At 35.0% G+C, this 21,426-nt stretch overlaps 1 protein-coding gene across 24 annotated transcripts in view; it reads left to right on the top strand.

Moving 5' to 3' along the window:
• The window catches only part of TBC1D5 (TBC1 domain family member 5), a 584,642-nt gene that overhangs the window by 488,318 nt on the left and 74,898 nt on the right, over positions 1 to 21,426 (top strand). For 23 of the 24 annotated variants that reach the window (XM_053598465.1, XM_053598460.1, XM_053598463.1 and 20 more), the window contains 2 exons: positions 16,029 to 16,306; positions 20,632 to 20,697. In XM_053598465.1, coding sequence (XP_053454440.1) covers positions 16,029 to 16,306; positions 20,632 to 20,697 — 344 coding nt within the window. The remainder of the gene's footprint in view (positions 1 to 16,028; positions 16,307 to 20,631; positions 20,698 to 21,426) is intronic. The other variant, XM_053598464.1, reaches the window with a different exon arrangement.

Raw genomic sequence — 21,426 nt, 5'->3', positions numbered from 1 at the left:
TCATGGGGAAATTTTGCACATGGCTGAAAATAATTTACCAGATTTTAGCATATCAGTGGCTAATGTATATAATGGATCTTTGTTAAATAAACTATCCAAGTTTTTTTAAGGCCTCAGAAAATGGTAAGTATTGATGTCAGTGATAAGATGAAAAATTAAATAGATGTAAGAGTACTTGTTAACAATTTGAAGTTAGGCAACTTCATTTTTCTAACACTAATAAACCAGAATAAATTGTGCCTACTTGTATAATCTCTTTCTAGATTTTTGCTGTTGATTGAAAAGAGGCAATTCTATAATATATTTTTAAATTATTTCAGTAACAAAATTAAAATTGGGTTTCCCAACTGTCTTTAGCTACACAATAAGCTTATAAATGCATCTTGTGTGTGCATTTGTGATTGCATACATAGAAATTTTAAGGGTCACTGTAGGAATAAAAAAAACATTAAAATCCTACTTTTAAAAGAAATTAACATTGGCATAAAGGGTTGATGAACAGTTTTGTTCTTTCATAATACTATATTCAGATGTCTCGAGAGTTAACTTGACAAACCAAAACCGTTTCAAATTAGAATGTAATTTCAAAGTTTACTCTGGAAGACTAAAATGTTAGCAATGATAAATGCTGCCAAGTTGTCCGAATTTTCTTTTTTAAGCATTTTGCCTGTCTGGTAGCTTTTCTTCAGTAGAATTCCAACAGCCTAAACATACATTTATGGAGTACATATACACAATGTGTTCTGCTGTTTCTGGAGAGTTAAAAATAAGTTATAATTCCTGCTACATAGGAACCTATAGTCTGGGGGTAGGAAGAAGTTTACAACTAAGTGACCAAATTTAAACTTGAACTTAAAGTTTGAATTTAAACTTTGAACCCCACCCATCCTAGTATAATGTTATTATAAAATTACTCATCTTTGATTGAAATCTGTTTGTCCCTATTGTGATGTACTGTGTAATTTTGAGACCAATTCTATAGCCCATGTCACTTCTCTAAAGCTCCTTTCTGTTTGTTCATATCTTGTTACACAAATAAAAAAGCTATTCCCTACAGTCAGTCCCTTGTTCGTTCAACAAATTTCTACTAAGTGCTAAACTCTGATTATTTTAGTAACTAGAGATGCCTAGTGAACAAGCAAGATCCAAATCCCTGCCCTCAGGAATTTACTTTCTAGTCACTAATATTCCGCCTCCCTCCACCCCCCCATTTCAAGTATCTGTTTCTGGTATGTTTAAAAGGACATGGTATGTTAGGTTCTTTCTTTACACAAGAAAGATCTGGAGTTCTTTCTCTCCCTTTCCCTCTAGCACCAAATTATTTTTCAGACAACAGCCAAAGAAATCTCAATTTATAACAGATCATAATCATACCTCCACTTATACCTCTCCAAAAGCCTCCTCTTGTCTGTCATTGGTAATTCAGTCTACTTCCTGTGTCCCTTTCTTATCTTTTGACCTTATCTCCTTCTACTCCCCTTTCCTCACTTCTTTACAGCTTCATAGACCCTCTCTCTGTTCTTGCCCTTGCTGGGGGTCTTTGCACTTATCTCTTCCTCCTCCTAGAGCACTTCTCCTACACCCATTTTCCTCTGCCTCTTCAAGAGTTAGGGCTCAGCCCAAATATCACCTCAGAGAGGCAACTCTTTGCCTCTCTCCCTGTCTTCTCCCCATTGGCTCTGTCTCATTATCACTAACTGAAGTTATATGATTTGTTTACATATTTATTTTCTGTCTCCCGAACGTCTCTACCAAAATCTAAACCCCGGAAGGCAAGCACTTGGTCTTATTCAACACGTCCTGGCAGCTAGGGCACTGCTTGCTATAGGAAATGCATTCAGCACATATTAGTTGTGTGTGGGTGTGTGTGTTTTGTTTTGTTTTGTTGTGTTGTGTTGTGTTTACAAATTCAATATCATTTCTTCCCCAAAGGAAATGTACTGAACCTTTCCTTTCTCCCCTTCGTGTTTTTATTTTCTTCTATCTAGCCTTCTCGCTTGCTTTTTTTCTTCTGCAAAATGTTAGTTCTGTTTTATGTATTTCTTCTAAGCACAGTGAGATTCTTATGCAAAGTATTGTTTGATGGTTAGGTTTTTCATCATCTCTTCGCAATTTCAGAGCTTACAATTGAAACTGAACTAAATGAAGTGTAATACGTGAAGTAGAACACATCTTAGACCAGTGAGCAAGGCAAGAGTTAATATTAATCGGTGATGCTAGGAAAACCAGCAAATCTTTGAAGAGATCAACTTATAACCTTACCACACAACAAAATAAATTCCAACATGTACTCAAACAAGCAGACATGGAAATAAAATACAGGTGCCTATCTGACCAGTAGTTATGTGAGAACTTCTAAATCTTTTATTTATTTTTAATTGACAAATAATAATTTTGTGAAGATGTTTTAACCTGAAAAGTAATGGAAGAAATCACAAAGGGAACAACTGGTGGATTTGGCTATACAACAAATATTTTTAAGTAGATATGTCAGAAATAAAATTAAAATAAATAGAAAATTAAGAATAGTGTAGTGGGTGTGACTGACAAATTATAAAATCATTAATGTATAAATAACTTATACAGTTCAAGAAGGAGTATAAGCACTTGTCTCAGTGGCCCTTCTAGCTCATTCCTGTTCTGCTGAAGTCTCCTTCTTTCCTGTAAATTTTGGGACATCCCCTCCCCAGGCTTCTTTCTTCTCTATCAAGATGGCTTCACATACTGTCTATAGTGGAACGGTCCTTAATTTCTGTCTTCAGTTTTTTACCCCTTTCCTTGAACTCCAGACTTAGATAACCCACTACTTACTAAATATTTTCTCTTGGGTGTTCCATACACATCTCAAATTTAATATTTTCCAAACTGATTCTCCCTCCATACTCACAAACCTGTTGTCCCCTTAGTGTTTCTTCATTACAGTAAATACTGGACTTATTGCTCCTAGACCCGAACTCTTTTCCTTTCCTGATTTTAATCTGTATCCTTTTCCTGTAATATACTGTCACCATGAATACAATAGCTTCTCCAAGTTTTGTGAGTCTTTCTAGCAAATCATCAAACCTAATCAGTAGTCTAGGGACCCTCTGTAGTGGAGACTAAGATTTCTTATACAGGAAACAAAAGGCAATAGAAAAGATAGATTAAATGAACTTTATCAAAATTAATTTTTTTCTGTTCATCAAAACATATCATTAAGAAAATGAATAGGCAAGCCATCAAACTCTGGAAAGTAGTATTTGTAATACATATATCTGAAAAGGACTCCTATCTAGAATATATAAAGAATTATTACAAGTCAAGAAAAAGACCAAATAGACAAAATGCTTGAACAGACACTTCACAAAAGCAGGTATAAAAATCATCGGTGTTCTATGAAAAGATACTAAACATTGTTAGTCATCAGGAAAATGCAAATTAAACCATAATGAGATACCATTTCACAATGACTGTCAATAGGAAATGATGGCAAAAGTGTGGAATGATTAGAACCCTCATATATTCCTGATGACAGTGGAGAAAGTTTTAATTACTTTGTAAGATAGTTTGGTAGTTAAACATACATCTACCCTGTAATACAGCAGTTCAAAGTCTAAGTGTCTGTCCAGGAGAAATAAAAACATGTGTCTACATACAATAGTGAACAAAAATAAAACACCTCCACAAGAATACAGCCTTATTCGTAGTTCCCCAAATCTGGAAATAACCCAATATCTATCAACAACAGACAAGATAAACAAATTATGGCATGTTCAGGTAATGGAATAATACTCAACAATGTAAAGGAATGAACTACAGGTGGCCCTTGGTATACATGGAGGATATATGCAGTAACATGGATGAATCTCAAAAGCGTTATTCGAAGTGAAAAAAAGCAAGACACAAAAGAGTACATAGTAAATGGTTCCATTTGCATGAAGCTCAAGAACAGACAAGTAACACATGGTAAAAACGAGAGTTTAGCTGGCTGAAGATGAGGGGTTAGAATTGACTGTAAAGGGACAAGAGGGAATTCTAGGATCAAAGAAATGTTCCAGGTATGTTATTTAGGATGGTCGTTACACAGGTATATTATTTATATTATATGTGAGTGTATATAATTTACAATCCATAAATTATATGTGAAGTATGCCTAAATTCTTTTTAAAAAGGGGGGGGGGAAGTCTGTTTGTTGTGTATTAGATAGGATATAGTGCTACCATTTTACCTAAGTTGGTTAACACCTATCTTTAATAGAGCATAAAAAGCACTTATGATATAGATGTGTTCATAGCACAAATTCTCAGCTATTTAACACAAAAATATCACAAAATTGCATGTATGTAGCCTTTGGTGTCTTTGGAAATTCTGATCGGCCAATTAGCTACTAATACTGATAACCATAGATTCTTTGGCTTCATGGCTTGGGGAACATTAGTGGCATATTATTTCTTCATCATAATTTAGCGATAACAATATCTTTGAAAAATAGTCATTATTTAAGTAAATATAATAAAGCCTAATTTTAAAAATCTTATTGACCATATAAAGTGAACATTTTCCAGGAGAGTCTTATAGTGCCTTTTAGGTTTTGAAGCTGTATTTATGTATTTATTGAATACTATAAATAGCGACCAGTACTGTGGCAGGCCCTTGGTAATATGAAGATTCTAAGACCCAGACCCTGACATCAAGGATGTTCAGACTCATGTGCGATATCAGTCTTAAAGCACATAAGTTACTTTACAATGGAAGCTAAAAAGCATTCATTCATTTCACAAATATTTGAACTTCTTCTCTGTGCCAGGTACTGAGAAAACAGCAATGAAAAAGACAGATGTGCTTCATCCCCTCACAGACAGTTTCTAGTATAAGATTATAATCGTTGGAACAATATTTGTGCTTCCTGGGAACCTGCAGTTTTTCAGGATATTCTAGTTAAGCCAGGCCCTGAGAGAAGCACTCCCAAGCTGAGGCATATCCTGATCCCTAGGAGAGAGGGGGAATTATTAGCCAGTAGGCATTCTTGGGGTAAGAATGGAGTGCAGCTGAGTAATGTGTCCAGGGAACCCTTCTTATTAGAGTCTTCTTTCCCATGTAGAGGTCCTGAAAGAGGTCTACACAGGACCTATCTGGCAGAATTTTAATTCTGGAGTCCTTTATCATCGATATCAATTAAGTTCTTTAAATTCTGTTGGGGGCATAGGAAAGCTGGAAAAGTTAGCACAGAGAATATTATTGTTGATCTGCTGAGTGAGGGATCAGAGAACTAAGCTTCATTTCTTTCATCTCTGTTAAGGCCTAATTTAATCCAATAAAATACTTAATTTCAGTTATATGAAATGCTTAAGCAAGTTAAAAGACCTGTAGTTGTGGATTCTATAAAAAGGCTGATGAAATGACATATGCTCTTGAGGCACTACTGACAGCTCAGCTACCATTTATTTCATCACCTCTGCGTAGGAGAAAGAATTACCCAGTTTGAAAAATTGTGTTGTGTCATTTTCAAAACAGAAAATCCATGAATGTTCTGGAATAAAGAAGATTTAAAAAATCTATTAATATAAGAGATTGCAGGCTTTAGAAAATAAGAAATTTTTTCTTTGACTGCTCAGTTGGGTGTTTGACTGGTTACAGATTCTTAAGTAAATTAGATGGGTCTTTCTGAAGACTGGTCCACAATTTAAATGTACTATTTTTTTATAGCAGTGAATTCTGGTTATTTAAGGACAAAATTGGAACAAGATTTGAATGTTAAATTCTCATTCTGAGCTCAAAAGTTGAATGAATGAGAAAATGTCAGTTCCCATTTTTAAAAAGAAATGTGCAAGTAAGTGAAATCAGAGCACAGTGAATATTATCCACACATGTAATGGAAAATCTACCACTAAAATACCTAGGCACTTGCTTTTAAAGACTTAATTATAGCAATCCATGGTGAAGCGGAGAAGAGAAATCAGGCTTCTTGATTTTTAGAGTTATTCTTATCCATAAAATCACATGTCATCTTTGCATCCTTGTTCCTTATTTGGATTTGCAACACAAGAAGTCCATTGCTGTAGATGTAGCAGGTATTAGCCCCCTGTTTTCCAGGTGTCTGCCTGTCTCCTATCTCATCTCTACTTCCCAATCACTTCTGAGAGTTTCTCCCGTTAATATATACTGTATGTCCCCTAGATCATCTTCACATCTCCTCTTGCTTGCTAATGAGTGACAGCCCCGATATAACAACTCTTCAGTGGTCTCCAGACAGCTTAGAAAGTAGTAGTAAGGCCAATTATGGCGGACAGACCCAGACTAGTTAAAGCATTTTCGGCCTTCAATAGCTAAACAGGGACTTTATCAATGGTTTCATAGCTACAGTGGTTTTTGAACACAGATGAAGGACCGAATCATGATGAACAAATCTCTACAAAGTAAAATGATGGTTTAAGGGGTATGTATAGAGGGAGAAAAACTCTTTGATAAGATTTTCAATTTTGTTTCAATTTATACTCCCTCAGTGGGTGACTAAGGGGACCCAAGCACTTTTACCAGTGTTGGTTCATTGACTTTTGATTTGCTAATAGGAAAGATGAAAATGGTACTTTAATGTTGTTTTAATTTTCATTTCTTTAACTAATTATAAGTTTGAATTGCCTTTTAATTGTTTATTTGCAGTTTACAATTCTTCTTTCACTATGTGCCTATATAAGACAAATGCAGAGTTTACATTTTAGTACTAGAAACAAACAATAACATTTTTAAAAGCTCAAAATATCATGTAAGGAAGTGAAAAATGCTATGAAAAGAATAATTACAAAGCAAAGTAAAGGAACACAGAGTAAAGGGGCTCATTATTTTAGGGAGAGTAGTCAAAGTGAGCTTCTCTGAAAAGATGATATTTGAAGAGATACTGAATAGTGAGTGTGTTGCATGGATTCTCAGAGAAGAGCATTCCAGGTATATGGAAAAGCAAGCGCAGTGCTCCTGAAGTGGGACCGTGTTTCTGAGATTGAGGAATAGCGGGCAGGCCAGTATGGCTGCCACCCAGTGAACAACAGGGAGAGAGGTGGTGGCAGATGAGGTTAGAAAATAGTAGGAGGCTAGATCATAGGGGGCCACCCTTGCAGGCCTTCGACTTCTTACTAGTGTTTTGTAAGTGTTTAGTAGCAGTCTTGACTTTTTTTTTTATGAAGAGAAAATAAATTGCTCTGATTTTCTAACGTATTTTTCTAATGTGTTTTTTCTTGTACCTACATTTGTAAAATGTGATTGTTGACTTTTATGGACTCAAATGTCTCTTTATATTTTATTGTCTTCTGTGCCTCAACCTTAAAAGCATAATAGTTAATTCATGATACATATTTTAATACAGATATTTTTAATTATAAAGATATGGGTAGATACAGAAATACAAAGAGAGAGAAGTTTATGTAATGATTTTATGTATGATTAATACATAATTGGCTATTTGTTATGCTAGTTTAACCATTACTATAAATTGTGTTTAGACAATTAAGTAACCCCCAGAATCTAGCTTATATCCACCACTCACTAACGCCAAACTTTTTATTCCTAACAATGACTACTCCTTTTGCTTTATATCATATTGATAAAAATTTACCTGCTACACATAGTAGAATTATAATCTTTATAGCTGAAAGGAAGCATGTTTTCCTTAAACTTTAAACTTCCAAAGGAATGAGTAATGGCAAGCTGACTTTTATCATTTAGTTTTAGTAAAAACCTATAAAATCTACAATTCCTTAAGAAAAGTAAATTCATTTTCGGGCAGCACCCATAACTCAGTGGGTAGGGTGTCAGCCACATACACCAAGGTTGGGAGGTTCGAACCCAGCTCGGGCCTGCTAAACAACAATGGCAACAACAACAAAAAAATAACCGGGCATTGTTGCGGGCACCTGTAGTCCCAGCTACTTGGGAGGCTGAGGCAAGAAAATTACTTAAGCCCAAGAGTTTGAGGTTGCTGTGAGCTGTGACGCTACAGCACTCTACCCAGGGCAAAAGCTTGAGACTCTTGTCTCAAAAACAAAAAAAAGTAAATTCGTTTTCTAAGATAACAAACCTTACAATATGGCAATCAAATTAAAATTAGATTTAGATATCTTTGATTGAAGTAAATTTGATATACTCAACTTTATACTTACAGAATTAAGGTTGTTGAAAATCAATTCATTTCATAGAATCCAAAGCCTTGAGCTTATAGACTTTTTAAGTAGAAGTTCGTGATTATTAGCCTGGATGTCAGAATCATCTTAAAAAATATTATGTTACAACTCTGATGATTGATTTAAATTTCCAAATAGATTAATATTTAGAAGTATGGAATAAATAAATATAAGCCATTGTCCAATCAGAGTATATCATTAATGATGGGCTAGGAATAGTACATATACAAGAGATGCAAAGAGAATATTATTTCTATCCCCAAACCAAAGATACATAGATATAGTAGCATCAGTTTACTTTTTCCAAGTACTCTCTGCACTTAAGCAGATAATTTTAAAATACAGTGGTTAAAAAGTATCATTAGAATGATACAGAAAGTGGGGCAGCGCCTGTGGCTCAGTGAGCAGGGCACCGGTCCCATATGCCGAGGGTGGCGGGTTCAAACCCAGCCCCAGCCAAACTGCAACCAAAAAATAGCTGGGCATTGTGGTGGGCGCCTGTAGTCCCAGCTACTCGGGAGGCTGAGGCAAGAGAATCGCCTAAGCCCAGGAGTTGGAGGTTGTTGTGAGCTGTGTGATGCCATGGCACTCTACCGAGGGCAATAAAGTGAAACTGTCTCTACAAAAAAAATAAATAAATAAAATAAAATAAAAGAATGATACAGAAAGTGATAGAAAAAAGGGAGACTATGACAGAAAAGGGAAGAGGATAGAGAAAATAGATCTCAGAAGGAAGATAAACAAAAAAGAGAAATAGGGGCAAAAGTAACAGAATAAAACTGTGAGTGGAAAAAAAAAATAAAAAAAAAAAACAACAAAACTGTGAGTGGAAATAGGGCAAATAAGTATTCCCTTAAGTTTGGAGATGAAGTTTGACCAACATTCCTCAAGGTCCTAGACTCGTGTACAGGCTTCTTATTTGGTCATATCATCTGAATGATATAATGAATGCAACAGATGATACTATGTATTTGGCAGTGCAGAGCATAAACTTGGAGTTTGAAAGGGGCTTTCATATATTATGTCTCTGCCAGACCAGGCCTAGGAAGGCTGTGTGTATAAAGATAATTTTCCAATCTCTGCTTGTACCATACCATTCCAAGATTAGAGCACTCACTATTTTAAGTGGAGCCCGTTCCATCACTAGATAGGACTTCCCATGTCATAGCTTTTTAAACTCTCTTCTGTAACTTTTATAACTCATCTCATTTTTTAAATCCACAGCAAAAAAAAAGAGCTGCTTTCCCTCGTGGCAGTCATAATATTAGAGAACTTGCTTCCCAGTTTTTTTCAGCCATTCTTCTTGTAGAATTGTTTTCAACTTACACAATATTTTACTCTGTTTTATAAACACATTCAATTCTTTCAGAAATGTATCCATAACCAAAAGCTAACTGCCATAGTTGTACAGTTTCTCTTGCAGTGTAAATGCTCATATAGTATTAATGCAGCCCAAGAATCTTAATTTTCTTTGATATCATCACTATGAACTCATAATAGCCTTCTCAACCAAGCCAGAACATTAATGTTGGGAGTTTATCTGATTTTTTTTTATTTGAACTCATATTAATCCATGCCTCATTTTAAATATAATGTACAATTGTAAAAAGTTTTAAAATAATTGCATGAGCTTTTATTTATCTGTGTTGAATTTTATCTGTTTAATTTATTTCTTGTACTAGCCTATTGATTATTTTAAATTTTGATTCTTCTTTGTAGTCTATTTATTTTTGCTTTCATTACTATTTTTAATTGACACAAAAATTGTACATATTTATGGGATACCATTTGCTATTTCAAATACATGTACATAATGTGTAGTATCAAGTTAGAGAAATTGGTATATCCATCACCTCAAACATGTATCATTTCTTCATGTTGAGAACATTCAAAAATTTTGATTGTTTTTATCTGATATATTGGGTATCTCTGAAGTCTTTGGTCTGAAATTTAATAATTATGTATTCTTTTTCTTCAAGTCATAAAATTGGAGGATTTTCTGTATAAGGGGGACTTAAATTATCATAAAATTCAGCCCCTTGTTTTAGAGGTAAGAAAACGTATATCTAGATAGCATAAATAACTTTCACATGGTTACACAACTTATCAACAGAAGATTATGACCAAAAAAATGGAGAGTGAGCAAATACGAGAACCAAATCTGAGATACATAAAATCACCAGTAGCACTGAGTGGGTGCTAGAATATTAAACAATATACTTCAGGTATAATTCAACTGTAACTGAACAATTATATACCTATTAAATCCACAGGTACTGACATACCTTGACAAAATCTAAAAGACCTTAAAACACCATGAAACAAAATAAAATTGCCTTGGACTACTTGTTTTTAGTGAATCAACATTCATTTCCAAATAACTGGTAAAAATAGTCACATAAATAAGTCTAATTTCTAATTTGTGGTTTCTACAATCCTTTTGAAAAATCAGAGCATTTTGCCACGTCCGTTCTTCCGATATTTCTATTTTTATTTAATAAATCAAATAAGTAATATTTAAACACAAACTCGCCCATCTAAAATTTAAAATTGTACCTAAATTACAATTAAGTCAAGAAACTATTTTTTTTACAAGAGAAATGTTTATTTCCAAATACCAAGTGCGCGGGGGGAATCATAAGAATGATTACCCCAAATAAAGAGATTATTTAGAAATTGGGAAAAAACTTCGATGCTATTGCTATTATCAGATGCAAACACATAGCTATAAACGCTTTCATTAGAAAAGAGAGAAAACGAAGAATGAATGAATGACCCAAGCATTCAATACCTACTGGAGAATGCAAGGATATAAATAGCAAGAAACGTATCATTTAGAATATACTGAGAAAAATAATTTAAAATAGACAGTGTTGCAAAAGTTGCCCCTAAAGTCACTATTCATAGGGAAAATGGGGAATCGTGGCTAAGTGTTCTTTTATTCACAAAATATTCATTAGAAAATTTAACAAAACATGGAGGGGCTGCCAAAAATATGTATACACAATTTTAAGAGATGTTATCTATGTAATACTTTTCAAAGTTGAATTGAATTACAGTAGCAATGTATAATATGATGTTCACTCAAAAGACAGCATTAATCAAATGAGTAGTAGTGGTACCATGCAACAGGCACGACAGTCAAAGAAAATACCAGAAGCTTGGTTGTCCATTTACAAGCTCAAGGCCATTTTGAATTGGTATTTGAAATTCGAGAAGGGGGGAGTTACAGCAATGCCAATGGAAGTGTGAGTATGCAAGAGCACCTCCAACATGCCTAACAATTGCACACATTGGTATAAGTTTGAGATGCATGGCACTGTGTGTGATGTACACAAGGGAAAATCTGGGCGGCCTCACAGCAACAAGCCCTCATCTTCTGCTGTGGTGCTGGAACAGTTAACGTGCTCACCATAGAAAACAAGCAGACAATGTGCAGGTGAGATAGGATTTAGCAGAACAAGCATACAACTCATTCTTAAAACAGCAAAATGGAAAGTATCATCCCAAGATTACGTATATTACATGCGCCGAATGAACATGACCCGAATCGAAGGTGTACTTACACCAAGATGTGAGAGCTTATTACATCAGTGAGAATTTGCCAGGACGATGGGTAGGACAGAGGTGCAGCTGAGTTTTCCCTAATCTCCTGACTCAGCCCGCCTTGACTTCTTCCTACCAGGGACCTTAAAGGATGTGGTGTACTGTAGAAAACTGGCTAGGCTAGCAGTACTTCAAGAAGAAAGTGACCAACATGTGCAGCGATACAAGTGGACACTTTGGTCAGCGTGGTCAAGCAGTAGTTCACCATAGTCAGAAGTATCTGGATGCTGATAGTAACCACTCTGAGCACCAGAAGTCAAATGTGACTTGTATTCATCATATTATCACAATTTCGATATTTTTTTTTCCTTTCTTAAAATATGTATACATTTTTTGGCATCCTCTGTATTTACAAAAGTATTCTCTACAGGTAGTCACCTCTTTGTAAAATTTTGTAGTGAATAGTTCGTAAATAAAGATACATTGTACTACAATATCCCATTTTCCCTCTGTATGGTAACTTTAGGGATGACTTTTAGAGCTCCCTGTAAATTGACAAAAACATAAAGAAGCATCAAACAAAATTTATTGCACAAAGTGAAATAAGTAAGTATTAGATATTTAACATCAGTTCTAAAAAATAAATATATAGGTAGACAGGAAATAAACCAGGATGGTGTTGAGATTTGAATACCAAGAGAGAAAGGTTGTGGGTAATTGTTACAAAAGTGATACTATGATAATGTTTTGTTTTGTTTTTTAAGTTTCAGATAGATTTTAGAAGTTGAATAAAACAAGTCAAGGCTCTGGATACTAAGAAGGCATTGGAGACTTTAAAAATTCTTTCAGTAGAGTATAGGTCAGAAAGCTGGGCTATATAAGATAGGAGGAGTCCAGGAGGAGGTATCACAAACTAAGCAAAAGAAGCCCCAGCAGTGAAGTCAGGTCAGAATTAGGTTCTGGCCCAGGAATTTTGAAGAGATTCTTGGGTCTTCAGAAAATGCATCTTGTCAATGCTGACTAAACCTGCTAAATGAGGTTGTACCAAAAGTAGACACTTGGCACAATTTTAAAACAATCTCTCCTAGGTGGTACTATTTAGATAGATACAGTAACAAAAGGCTTCAGTTACACAAAATTGATTTCTTGTTGGATTTGATATTCAGTGTCTTGCTAACACCAAATTCTTCTGGCCATTTATTTCAACACTGTTTAACATTGCACTTCATCTTTAATCCAGTCCAGTCTCCACTGTCCATCACATCTCTGACAAGTGCTTAAATTTTCATTAATTTAACACATAGGACTTAATAATACATAATTGTTGAAAGTTATTTAATATTTCATTTGAAGAATGCTGCTACTTATATTTCAGATCTAAATTAGAGAACTTTGGCATAAAAACTGTCATGCCTAAAAAAAAAACAAAGTATGGGCAGATTGCTTTCCCTAGAAGTACACGATTTACAGTTGCTTATATCCTAAAAATACATACAGTCACTTTCAATAGTTGTTTTAAAAAGAAAATATTGTTCTGGAAGCTATAGGTAGTAGATGAGGGAGAAAGTGGTTAAAAAAATTCAAAAAAGGAAAATAGTGTTCATCTCCTTTTAAGAGCTATTCAGATGAAAAATTGCTCAGCATACGCTTGATCTATACGTTTTTCATGGTTATTAGTAGTAATGAAGATACATTAACCATATTCTCTTGATAATGCTTTAGCAGTTTCTTAGTACTCTTATCAACATGTAAATTTTACAACTGGCAATATGGGAATTTGACTAGCACATTTTTGTGTATAAAAGAGGCTAACAACATTATAACTTCTTCATATCTGTGAATTATGAATCTTGACTTGCAAACAAGCAAAACTTAAATGCAACAGAACTTCATGATAACTCTTCTTTCTACTGCCACTCACAAGCAATAGGAATGCAGGCAGGAGTGGGATATAAAGCCAGAGGTAAATGCCTAGTTAATCCAAAATTTACAAGTTTTCTTTTTCTCATTTCAACCATTTTTTTCTCAGTAAACATGTATTGAGTGCCTTCTCTATTGCTGACCTTTAGTATCTATAAATTGGCAGTGCTCTATTTCATTAGGAAGCAGCTGAAAAATGAAAGTAAGTGGTGCGTATATGCTTATGTCCATCAGGAAACATTATTTTCAATAATTTTGGAAAGACGTTGATTAGTTCAAGTCTTAAAAAGATGAAACTTGATGCCAAAAGAAACATTTGAAATTTTTTTCACACTTCACTGAGTTATAAATGAATAGATCTTTATTTTAAAAAGCTAAATTCTGTGTTTTAAATTTGGTGTGTCTATCTCCAAAGCAATGTAAGTCTTCAGTGCCTAGCTCATAACATGTAGCTACTACCATTAGAGAAAACTTTATGGAAGAAATAGAGTTCTTTCCCTTTTATTTTAGAACTGTGGATCAATTCTGTTTTAGAGCAATACCTAGTTAGTACTAAAGACATAGCTGTCTTTACTATCATTTACTGTATAAATGCTATCAGATAGATCTAAGAAAAGGAAATGATAATAAAATTCAGTTTAATTAAAATAAAATAAGTAGATCTCTCAAAGTGGATTTTCAGTTTCCCACTTTTATGAAAAAGCATAATTATAAGGAAAGAAGTTTCTATTGATGATTTGGTCAGTAAAAACACAAACTTAAGTATTGTCGTGGAGTTGTGCTGCCTCCTACAACTAAGATATTTAGGAAGTAATTGTTGGCTAACAGATGTTTACATGGTGCCCTCTATTTGCCAGGCACAATTATAACTGAGATGCTGGTGAACCATGGAAGGCAAAAGAGAGTGTGTAAGAGGCAGAAGAATGGTTAAGGGAGTTGACAGCTTCTGAGAGAGTCAAATAGAACAGACCTTTGGATTTTCAATGCAGGAGTCCTGGTGACCTTGGAAAGTGGTTTTAGAGCAATGGCAAAGAGGCCATAACCAGAGCTTAGTGGACCAAAGACTGAAGAAGACAGCGTGAAGATACATGTTGTGAATAAGGAAAGAAGTGTGGTGGCAACTTAAAAGGAATGAGGGTTCAGAGGAGAAGTTAGTATGCATACATGCACACTGCCCATGGTTGTATGCTAATGGAATGACGCAATAAAGGAGAAATGATGGTGCAGATAAGGACGCAGAAGCAACAATCTTGAAAGATCAATGGAGATGGGATTTGGATCACAGCTAGAAGCTGGTCATGGCTAGAAGCAGGGCCTCTTGTCCCACTATGACAGGTGGGTAGATGCAGCTACCATTTAACAAATACTTAGAAAGCACTTACGATGTTCTAGGCGATGGCAATGTAGCGTTTAACAAAAAGAACAAAAGTCTTTGCCCTGATGAAACTTATATTCAAATGGAAATTGGAGGAGGTGAACAAATGATAACCAAATAAATAAGATATACGTTTGTCAGATGATGAAAAGTGCTATCAGGAAAAATAAATCAGGGAGGTAGAGAAGGAGGATATAGAGAGTAGGAATGGGGTAAATGTGGATTGCAATTTTAATGGACTAGGCATTTCATAGGTGTGCCCTTCTGTGAGCACCCCAGGACTTGCCCAGCCCTATCCCACACCTTAGTAGTCTGCATCACAGGTTGTAAGTATTTTTTTATCTATGCAAATTTTTGATTGAGATAGTTCTTTCCTACTAGATTAGCAGCTCCAGGAAGGGGACTATGTCTCTGTTGGACAATTACATCCCCAGAATCTAGCAAAGTATTGGCACATGATAGGTGCTATTTGTTGAATAAATGAATGAAAAGTAATAAAGCTTTCTTCCATAAGCCATGTTTTTAAGAATCTCATTTTTTTTTTATTATTCTGTGGTCACTTTTAAGTTTTCTTTTTTTTTTTTTTTTTTAATCATAGCTGTGTACATTGATATGATCATGGGGCATCATTCACTAGCTTCACAGACCGTTTGACACACTTTCATCACACTGGTTAACATAGCCTTCCTGGCATTCTCTCAGTTACTGTGCCAAGACACTTACGTTCCACATTTACCAAGTTTCACATATACCCTTGTAAGATGCACCGCTGGTGTAATCCCACCAATCCCCTTCTCCCTACCCACCTCCCCCCTCCCTCCCCTCCCTTTCCCCCTTCCCCTATTCTTAGGTTGTGACTGGGTTATAGCTTTCATGTGAAAGCCCTAAATTAGTTTCACAGTAGGGTTAGAATGTACTTTTAAGTCTTCACTTCTCACTTTACATAGCCAGTGAATGGCCTTTTCCAAAGAATACAGTGGAGTATGTGAAATAAAGTAATCTTCTTTTTCTTTTTCTTACCCCCTCCCCTGCCCCAGGACCAATGCTAAAGGTGCTCCTCTGAATATAAATAAGGTCTCTAATAGCCTGATTAATTTTGGAAGAAAGTTGATTTCCCCAGCGATGGCCCCAGGAACCGTGAGTGGTCCTGTACCAGCAGTCCAAAGTGGTAGTGCCTCCTCTGCTGTAATTCCCACCAGGACTTCAACAGAGGCCCCAAGGCATCACCTGCAACAGCAGCAGCAGCAGCAGCAGCAGCAGCAGCAACAGCAGAGGCTGATGAAATCGGAAAGCATGCCAGTGCAATTGAACAAAGGTAGGGAAAAAATGCTAATAGATCTGAAGAACATGCTCATGGTGTTACCTGAAATTTCCTTATCTGCTTATGAGGAATCAACCTCTTAGAAGTAGAAATTGATGCAGAATTTATTTTTTTAATATATTATGTTTAATCCTTTTTAAGTTGAAATATCAGATACTGCATTGTTCTTAATTAAAAGCATTTTATTAGGTAATTTGTAGAGGTTTTTATTTAACATTTATGTTCTAGTAGACTTGTGGTTTTGTCCTTTGGGTGCCCATACAGTATAGTGGCATGAATTAACACAATACAGGACTTGAGAGCAGTTGAGTCTATTCTTTGCTAACTTTGTATAGTAACACCATATTCCAATGCCAGGGGCTTTACTAGTTCAAGCATTGATCAGCACATTGCCGTGGTTTGGCAGCACCATGCCACAAGGCTTGTGGTCTCTCATCCAGCTGCTTCGCCTCTCAGTGATGCAAACTAGAATTTTAAAGGGAAAAAACATCTAAACTGTCTTAAGCAGCCAAAATAAGTATATGTGTCTGTGACCTAAAAGTTAGAACCACAGAATGTTAGAGTGGAGGGAACCTGAGATACCAGTCTGTGTGACGTCTCCTGTGACAAGTGAGAAGCACTGCTGCTGGTAGCACTCCTGCTACTAGGACTCTGCTGGGCTCCTTTCTTTTTTTGTCACCTTTCCAATGCTTCACCTCCCTCATGTACTTTATTCAGAAGAGAGCCTTTCAGGTTCCTATTCAGAATCTATGTACTCCTGTTTTCTGCCTATTTTTAAAATAACAAAATATATTAAGACCCTCTATTCTTTTTTTTGGAGACAGAGACTCATTTTATCACCCTGGGTAGAGTGCCATGGCGTCAAAGCTCATAGCAACCTCTAACTCTTGGGCTCAAGCGATTCTCTTGCCTCAGCCTCCCAAGTAGCAAGGACTACATGTACCTGCCACAATGCCCTGCTGTTTTTAGAGTCGAGGTCTCACTCTGGTTCAGGCTGGACTCGAACCTGTGAGCTCAGGTAATCCCCCAGGCTCAGCCTCCCAGATGGCTAGGATTACAGGCATGAGCCACCACGCCCAGCCTAATCCCATAATAACGTGATGGCACAATAAATATAAAAAGCTATCCTAAAACCTCACAAAGCCTAGCAGTCTGGGGCTATTTAGTGTCAGAGCAAAAGTCCTGACCCAACAACCTTCATTCATGTCTTAAAGGGATCCCGCTGTTACATCAGCATTCAGTAATACCCTGTATTGACAATAACAGTAGTAACATGATCAGCAAGAAGACCTTAAACTCTTTTTCTATATACTCTGTTTAAGAAGACTACATCGAAAAGTATTAAAAATTTTACATATGGTATCTAAATTGGTAAACCTAAGCTAAATTGACTTTATTTCCCCCTTGATGAAAAATGATGAGCATTATTCAATAATGAGTGTATGTGTGTATGTCTGTATTCCTCTCTTGGTTACATACATCTTGTTACGTATCTTTTCCATACGTCTTTGCCTATGTGAAATACTAGATTTTATAATTAGTATTTAAATTTTCATTAAATTATTCAATTACCTTTCATAAGACTAGCTCATTGAAAATTCCATTCTTTTTGATACAGAGCTGTCACACATGATTTTTTAAAAAGGAGATTTCAAGTCATTAACATGTTGTAAATGTATTTTAATGCCAGGAGACTTGCCCACTTCCAGAATCGAAATGAATGTTATTTTACATATTTCTTAATTGTACTGTTTTATTATTCTAAACAAATATGATTTCAATATTGCTTTGATAACAAGCTATAGTCACTCGTAATTCTAACTGATGACAAGCAAATGAGTCAGAGAATCTCTTAATGTTGTAGCTTAAATTTTCTGAGGAACCAAGCCAAATGACTCTAGAAATATAAAGTTGTGTCTCTAAGGAAATGTCAAGTATTAATATCACAGTAAGCGAGAAAGGAAGTATATGGAGATGGAACAATTGATGAAAACTAAGTCCCAGTTATAAGGAGACAACAGAGCACTTCAGCAAAGTATTTGGAACATGGATGTCACCAGGGCATTTTGTAACTAATCCCTGTGCTGAAACAAAGTAGCCTTGTTTGACAGCCCTTTTATATTTTTATTTCTGATTCCTTCTTCTCATGTCAGTCTACCAAAAAAGCTTATGTACCTTCAATATTAAAGATAAATATTCCCGCTAATGCCCCTCCCTGCATAGAGGTTTGAATAAAATAAAAGGGAAAGAGAATAGTCTGTAGAAGTAAAAGATGCTGTGGTTTGATACTTTTCCTTCACTCACCCACTGATGAACCCCAAATGGCACCCTGACACTCTCTGATCCTGTTTCCTCTCCCTAAAATAAGAGGTTTGGGTCAATCCGTAGGGAGTCTCCCAGCTCTAAATATTTATGGTTCTTTTGGTAAAAGATATATTTAACAAGGCTACAATGAAAAATGTTTCTCCAACTTTGTTTTTTTATGCTGTTATTTCTCATAAGTATCCTGCTTTGCTACCACACTGACAAATCTGCAAGTATGTCACCTGGTCCCATAGATTAGTCAAGACAGCATTTAGCCTATCAGGAGACTGGTGCTGGGGTGTGATTTCTAACTGTCTCAGAACAGAGTGGTCTGCTCAAGGCCTTTGAGGAGAGGTGATGTAATAGCCGTCTTAGGGGGCTGTGCTGGAAAATTTGAAAGTTGTTTTGAAAAATAGTTGTCTATAAAGATGAAACTATTTATGCTTTTCATAGATTAGTTAACTCAATTATTTGTGTTCATTTGCTCATATGAGGGTAGTTAGTATTTGTAACCCAAATTCCTAAGTGTGTGCTTGAAATAAGTTCTTTAGTTTGTGTATGTGTTGGGGGTGAGATATAGAAGAAAAAAGCCTCACAGATGTTCTCCACAATTTTCTTGATGATATTTAATATTAAAATGAGTTTTTGGTCTCTATATATTAATAGGTGATTTAGAAGAAGCACAGTAAAATGGGTAGCAGGCATAGAATTGAAAATCTCCTTCAAACACAGAAAGTGGGCATACCATTTATCAGTGAATTTAGAGTTACTTACATTATGAAAATTTGGGGCCTATTTTTGCTAAAAGCTATTTATCACTTGTTTGGGATGTGTTCCTATTTATAGATTTTATTTCAGTTATAGGACAATCTAAATGTGTACTGTTAATTAATAGGAATGATATTATTACAACCCACCACTTTCCAGATGAGCTGGCCATGCTATGAATCATAATTGTAGCAAATGGTCAGGATATCAAGGGCATGTTACTTGATTCAGAAATTGATTTTGTTACTGCTGTACATAAGGAAAGTAAATCTATTAATCATAAATTATACATAAAAAATATGGTACTTTTTAAAAAATACTTCTTTCTGTAGCTTGTTAATCTCAAAATATCACAGGCCTTCAGATGGCATATATGCAGAGAATTATTCTGTTGATAGTGACTATACTTGGTGCTGAACTTTGTCATCCAGGAAGGAAATCAAAGAACCAAAATGTCTTCCTTCTGAATGGTAGTTCCCCTCAAGTTTTTCACAAGATTTCCTGTTATGCTCCTTTTCTTATCTTACTTGTGTTCTCAAAATGCACTCAGGTTTTTTTTTCCTTCTGTTTTCTTTGTCTATATTTTTAATTGCTTTTTAATTTGAACACGTTTATTTTAAGCACTTACTATAGGTCCAATTTGTAAATGAAATCTTGCCTATGATAAATATATCAAGTTAAGGGTATGCAGTTCACAGATTTATTTTTACATGTTGACATTTATAAGTACATGTGGTAACTTTATGAAATCGTTTCATTACTTAATATGAAGTTACATCTTATTTAGGTTTTTATCTTATCGTTGAAGAAGATGGTTTCAAGTTTAGTTAAAAATAAATTTTGTCTGATATAGGAGGAAATCAATTTCAAAAGAACACCTATTTTTAAATAAGTGACATATAGGTTACCTTTGGATAAAAAAACTTTTCAAAAAGAAAAAGAAAATGTGAAATCACACTAATAGCATTATGAAATCTCAGCAAAATCTTTTGATAACTAAAGTTTTTTTATACTCTAGACTAGTAGAAACTTGTTTATGTTTTCTTTATGAAAAACACAAAAGCTTCTTAGGAAACACTCTAAAAATTATTTCCTTTAAAAATAATTAATATTAATTTTTAAGCATGTGCTTTATGTTTTGTTGTGCTATATTTTTAGTAATTTGATAAAACTATTACAACTTTGAATGTGAAAGAGAAGTTATTTCCTTTTTGTGAAATCTAATTATTTTTTCTTATGAAATCTAGGCGATATAGTTACAGGAAACGATGCTCAGGTTTCTGCTCCTGTCCAGACGCTAACTGACCTCCAAGGTACAGTTACCTTAGCAATGTAGCGACCCCCACTCCCTGTCTACAGTATTATCATTGCCTACTCCAAAACTCCATTTTCCCTTTTCCCCACCTTGTCTTCATACTGTTTTCACTTTACTACCATTTTCCAGCCACTGAGTGGCACTGTTGTTTAGAACAAAAAAAAAAATCCCTTCTCATTCATATCTTGGAGATACTGAAGCTGTCTATAATGTGGGTTTTGTATTAAATGTGCACAGGCCTCTTTCTTTGAATCAAAATATGATTCACTCTATGTTTTATGGTTCTTTTAGCACATTATACTGTCTGAGGCAGCTCATAGGGACTGGAATTTCTTTTCCCCCCTGTGGCAGTGTTTGACAAATTAATTGTGAAATTAGACAATTTATATGCTATGATCAGGCAGAATTACTTAGATTTAACCTAAAAGAACTATAACCTAATTTTGAATTTTTTGAGTATAGCCTTAGTATTACAAATTATAGTAACATAAATTATGTTGTAACAAATCTTCATATATCGTAACTGGCAATAGTTTAAAATAAAAAGAAAATTTTAATATATACATTTGTTCAAAATATAGAAAAACTACTTAATAAATACAAAAAAGTGATATTTATTTAAGTACCTCTTATGGAATTTTAAAGCATACATATTTAACATTGGTGCCTTAATTTTTTATCATGCAATCTTTTAGAAGAAACGTGCCGTAGAGTGGAGTTCTATATT

Source organism: Nycticebus coucang, chromosome 8 (assembly GCF_027406575.1).
Source record: "Nycticebus coucang isolate mNycCou1 chromosome 8, mNycCou1.pri, whole genome shotgun sequence".
NCBI classification, from domain to species: Eukaryota; Metazoa; Chordata; class Mammalia; order Primates; family Lorisidae; genus Nycticebus; species Nycticebus coucang.
This window is presented reverse-complemented; position numbering and strand designations above follow the sequence as displayed.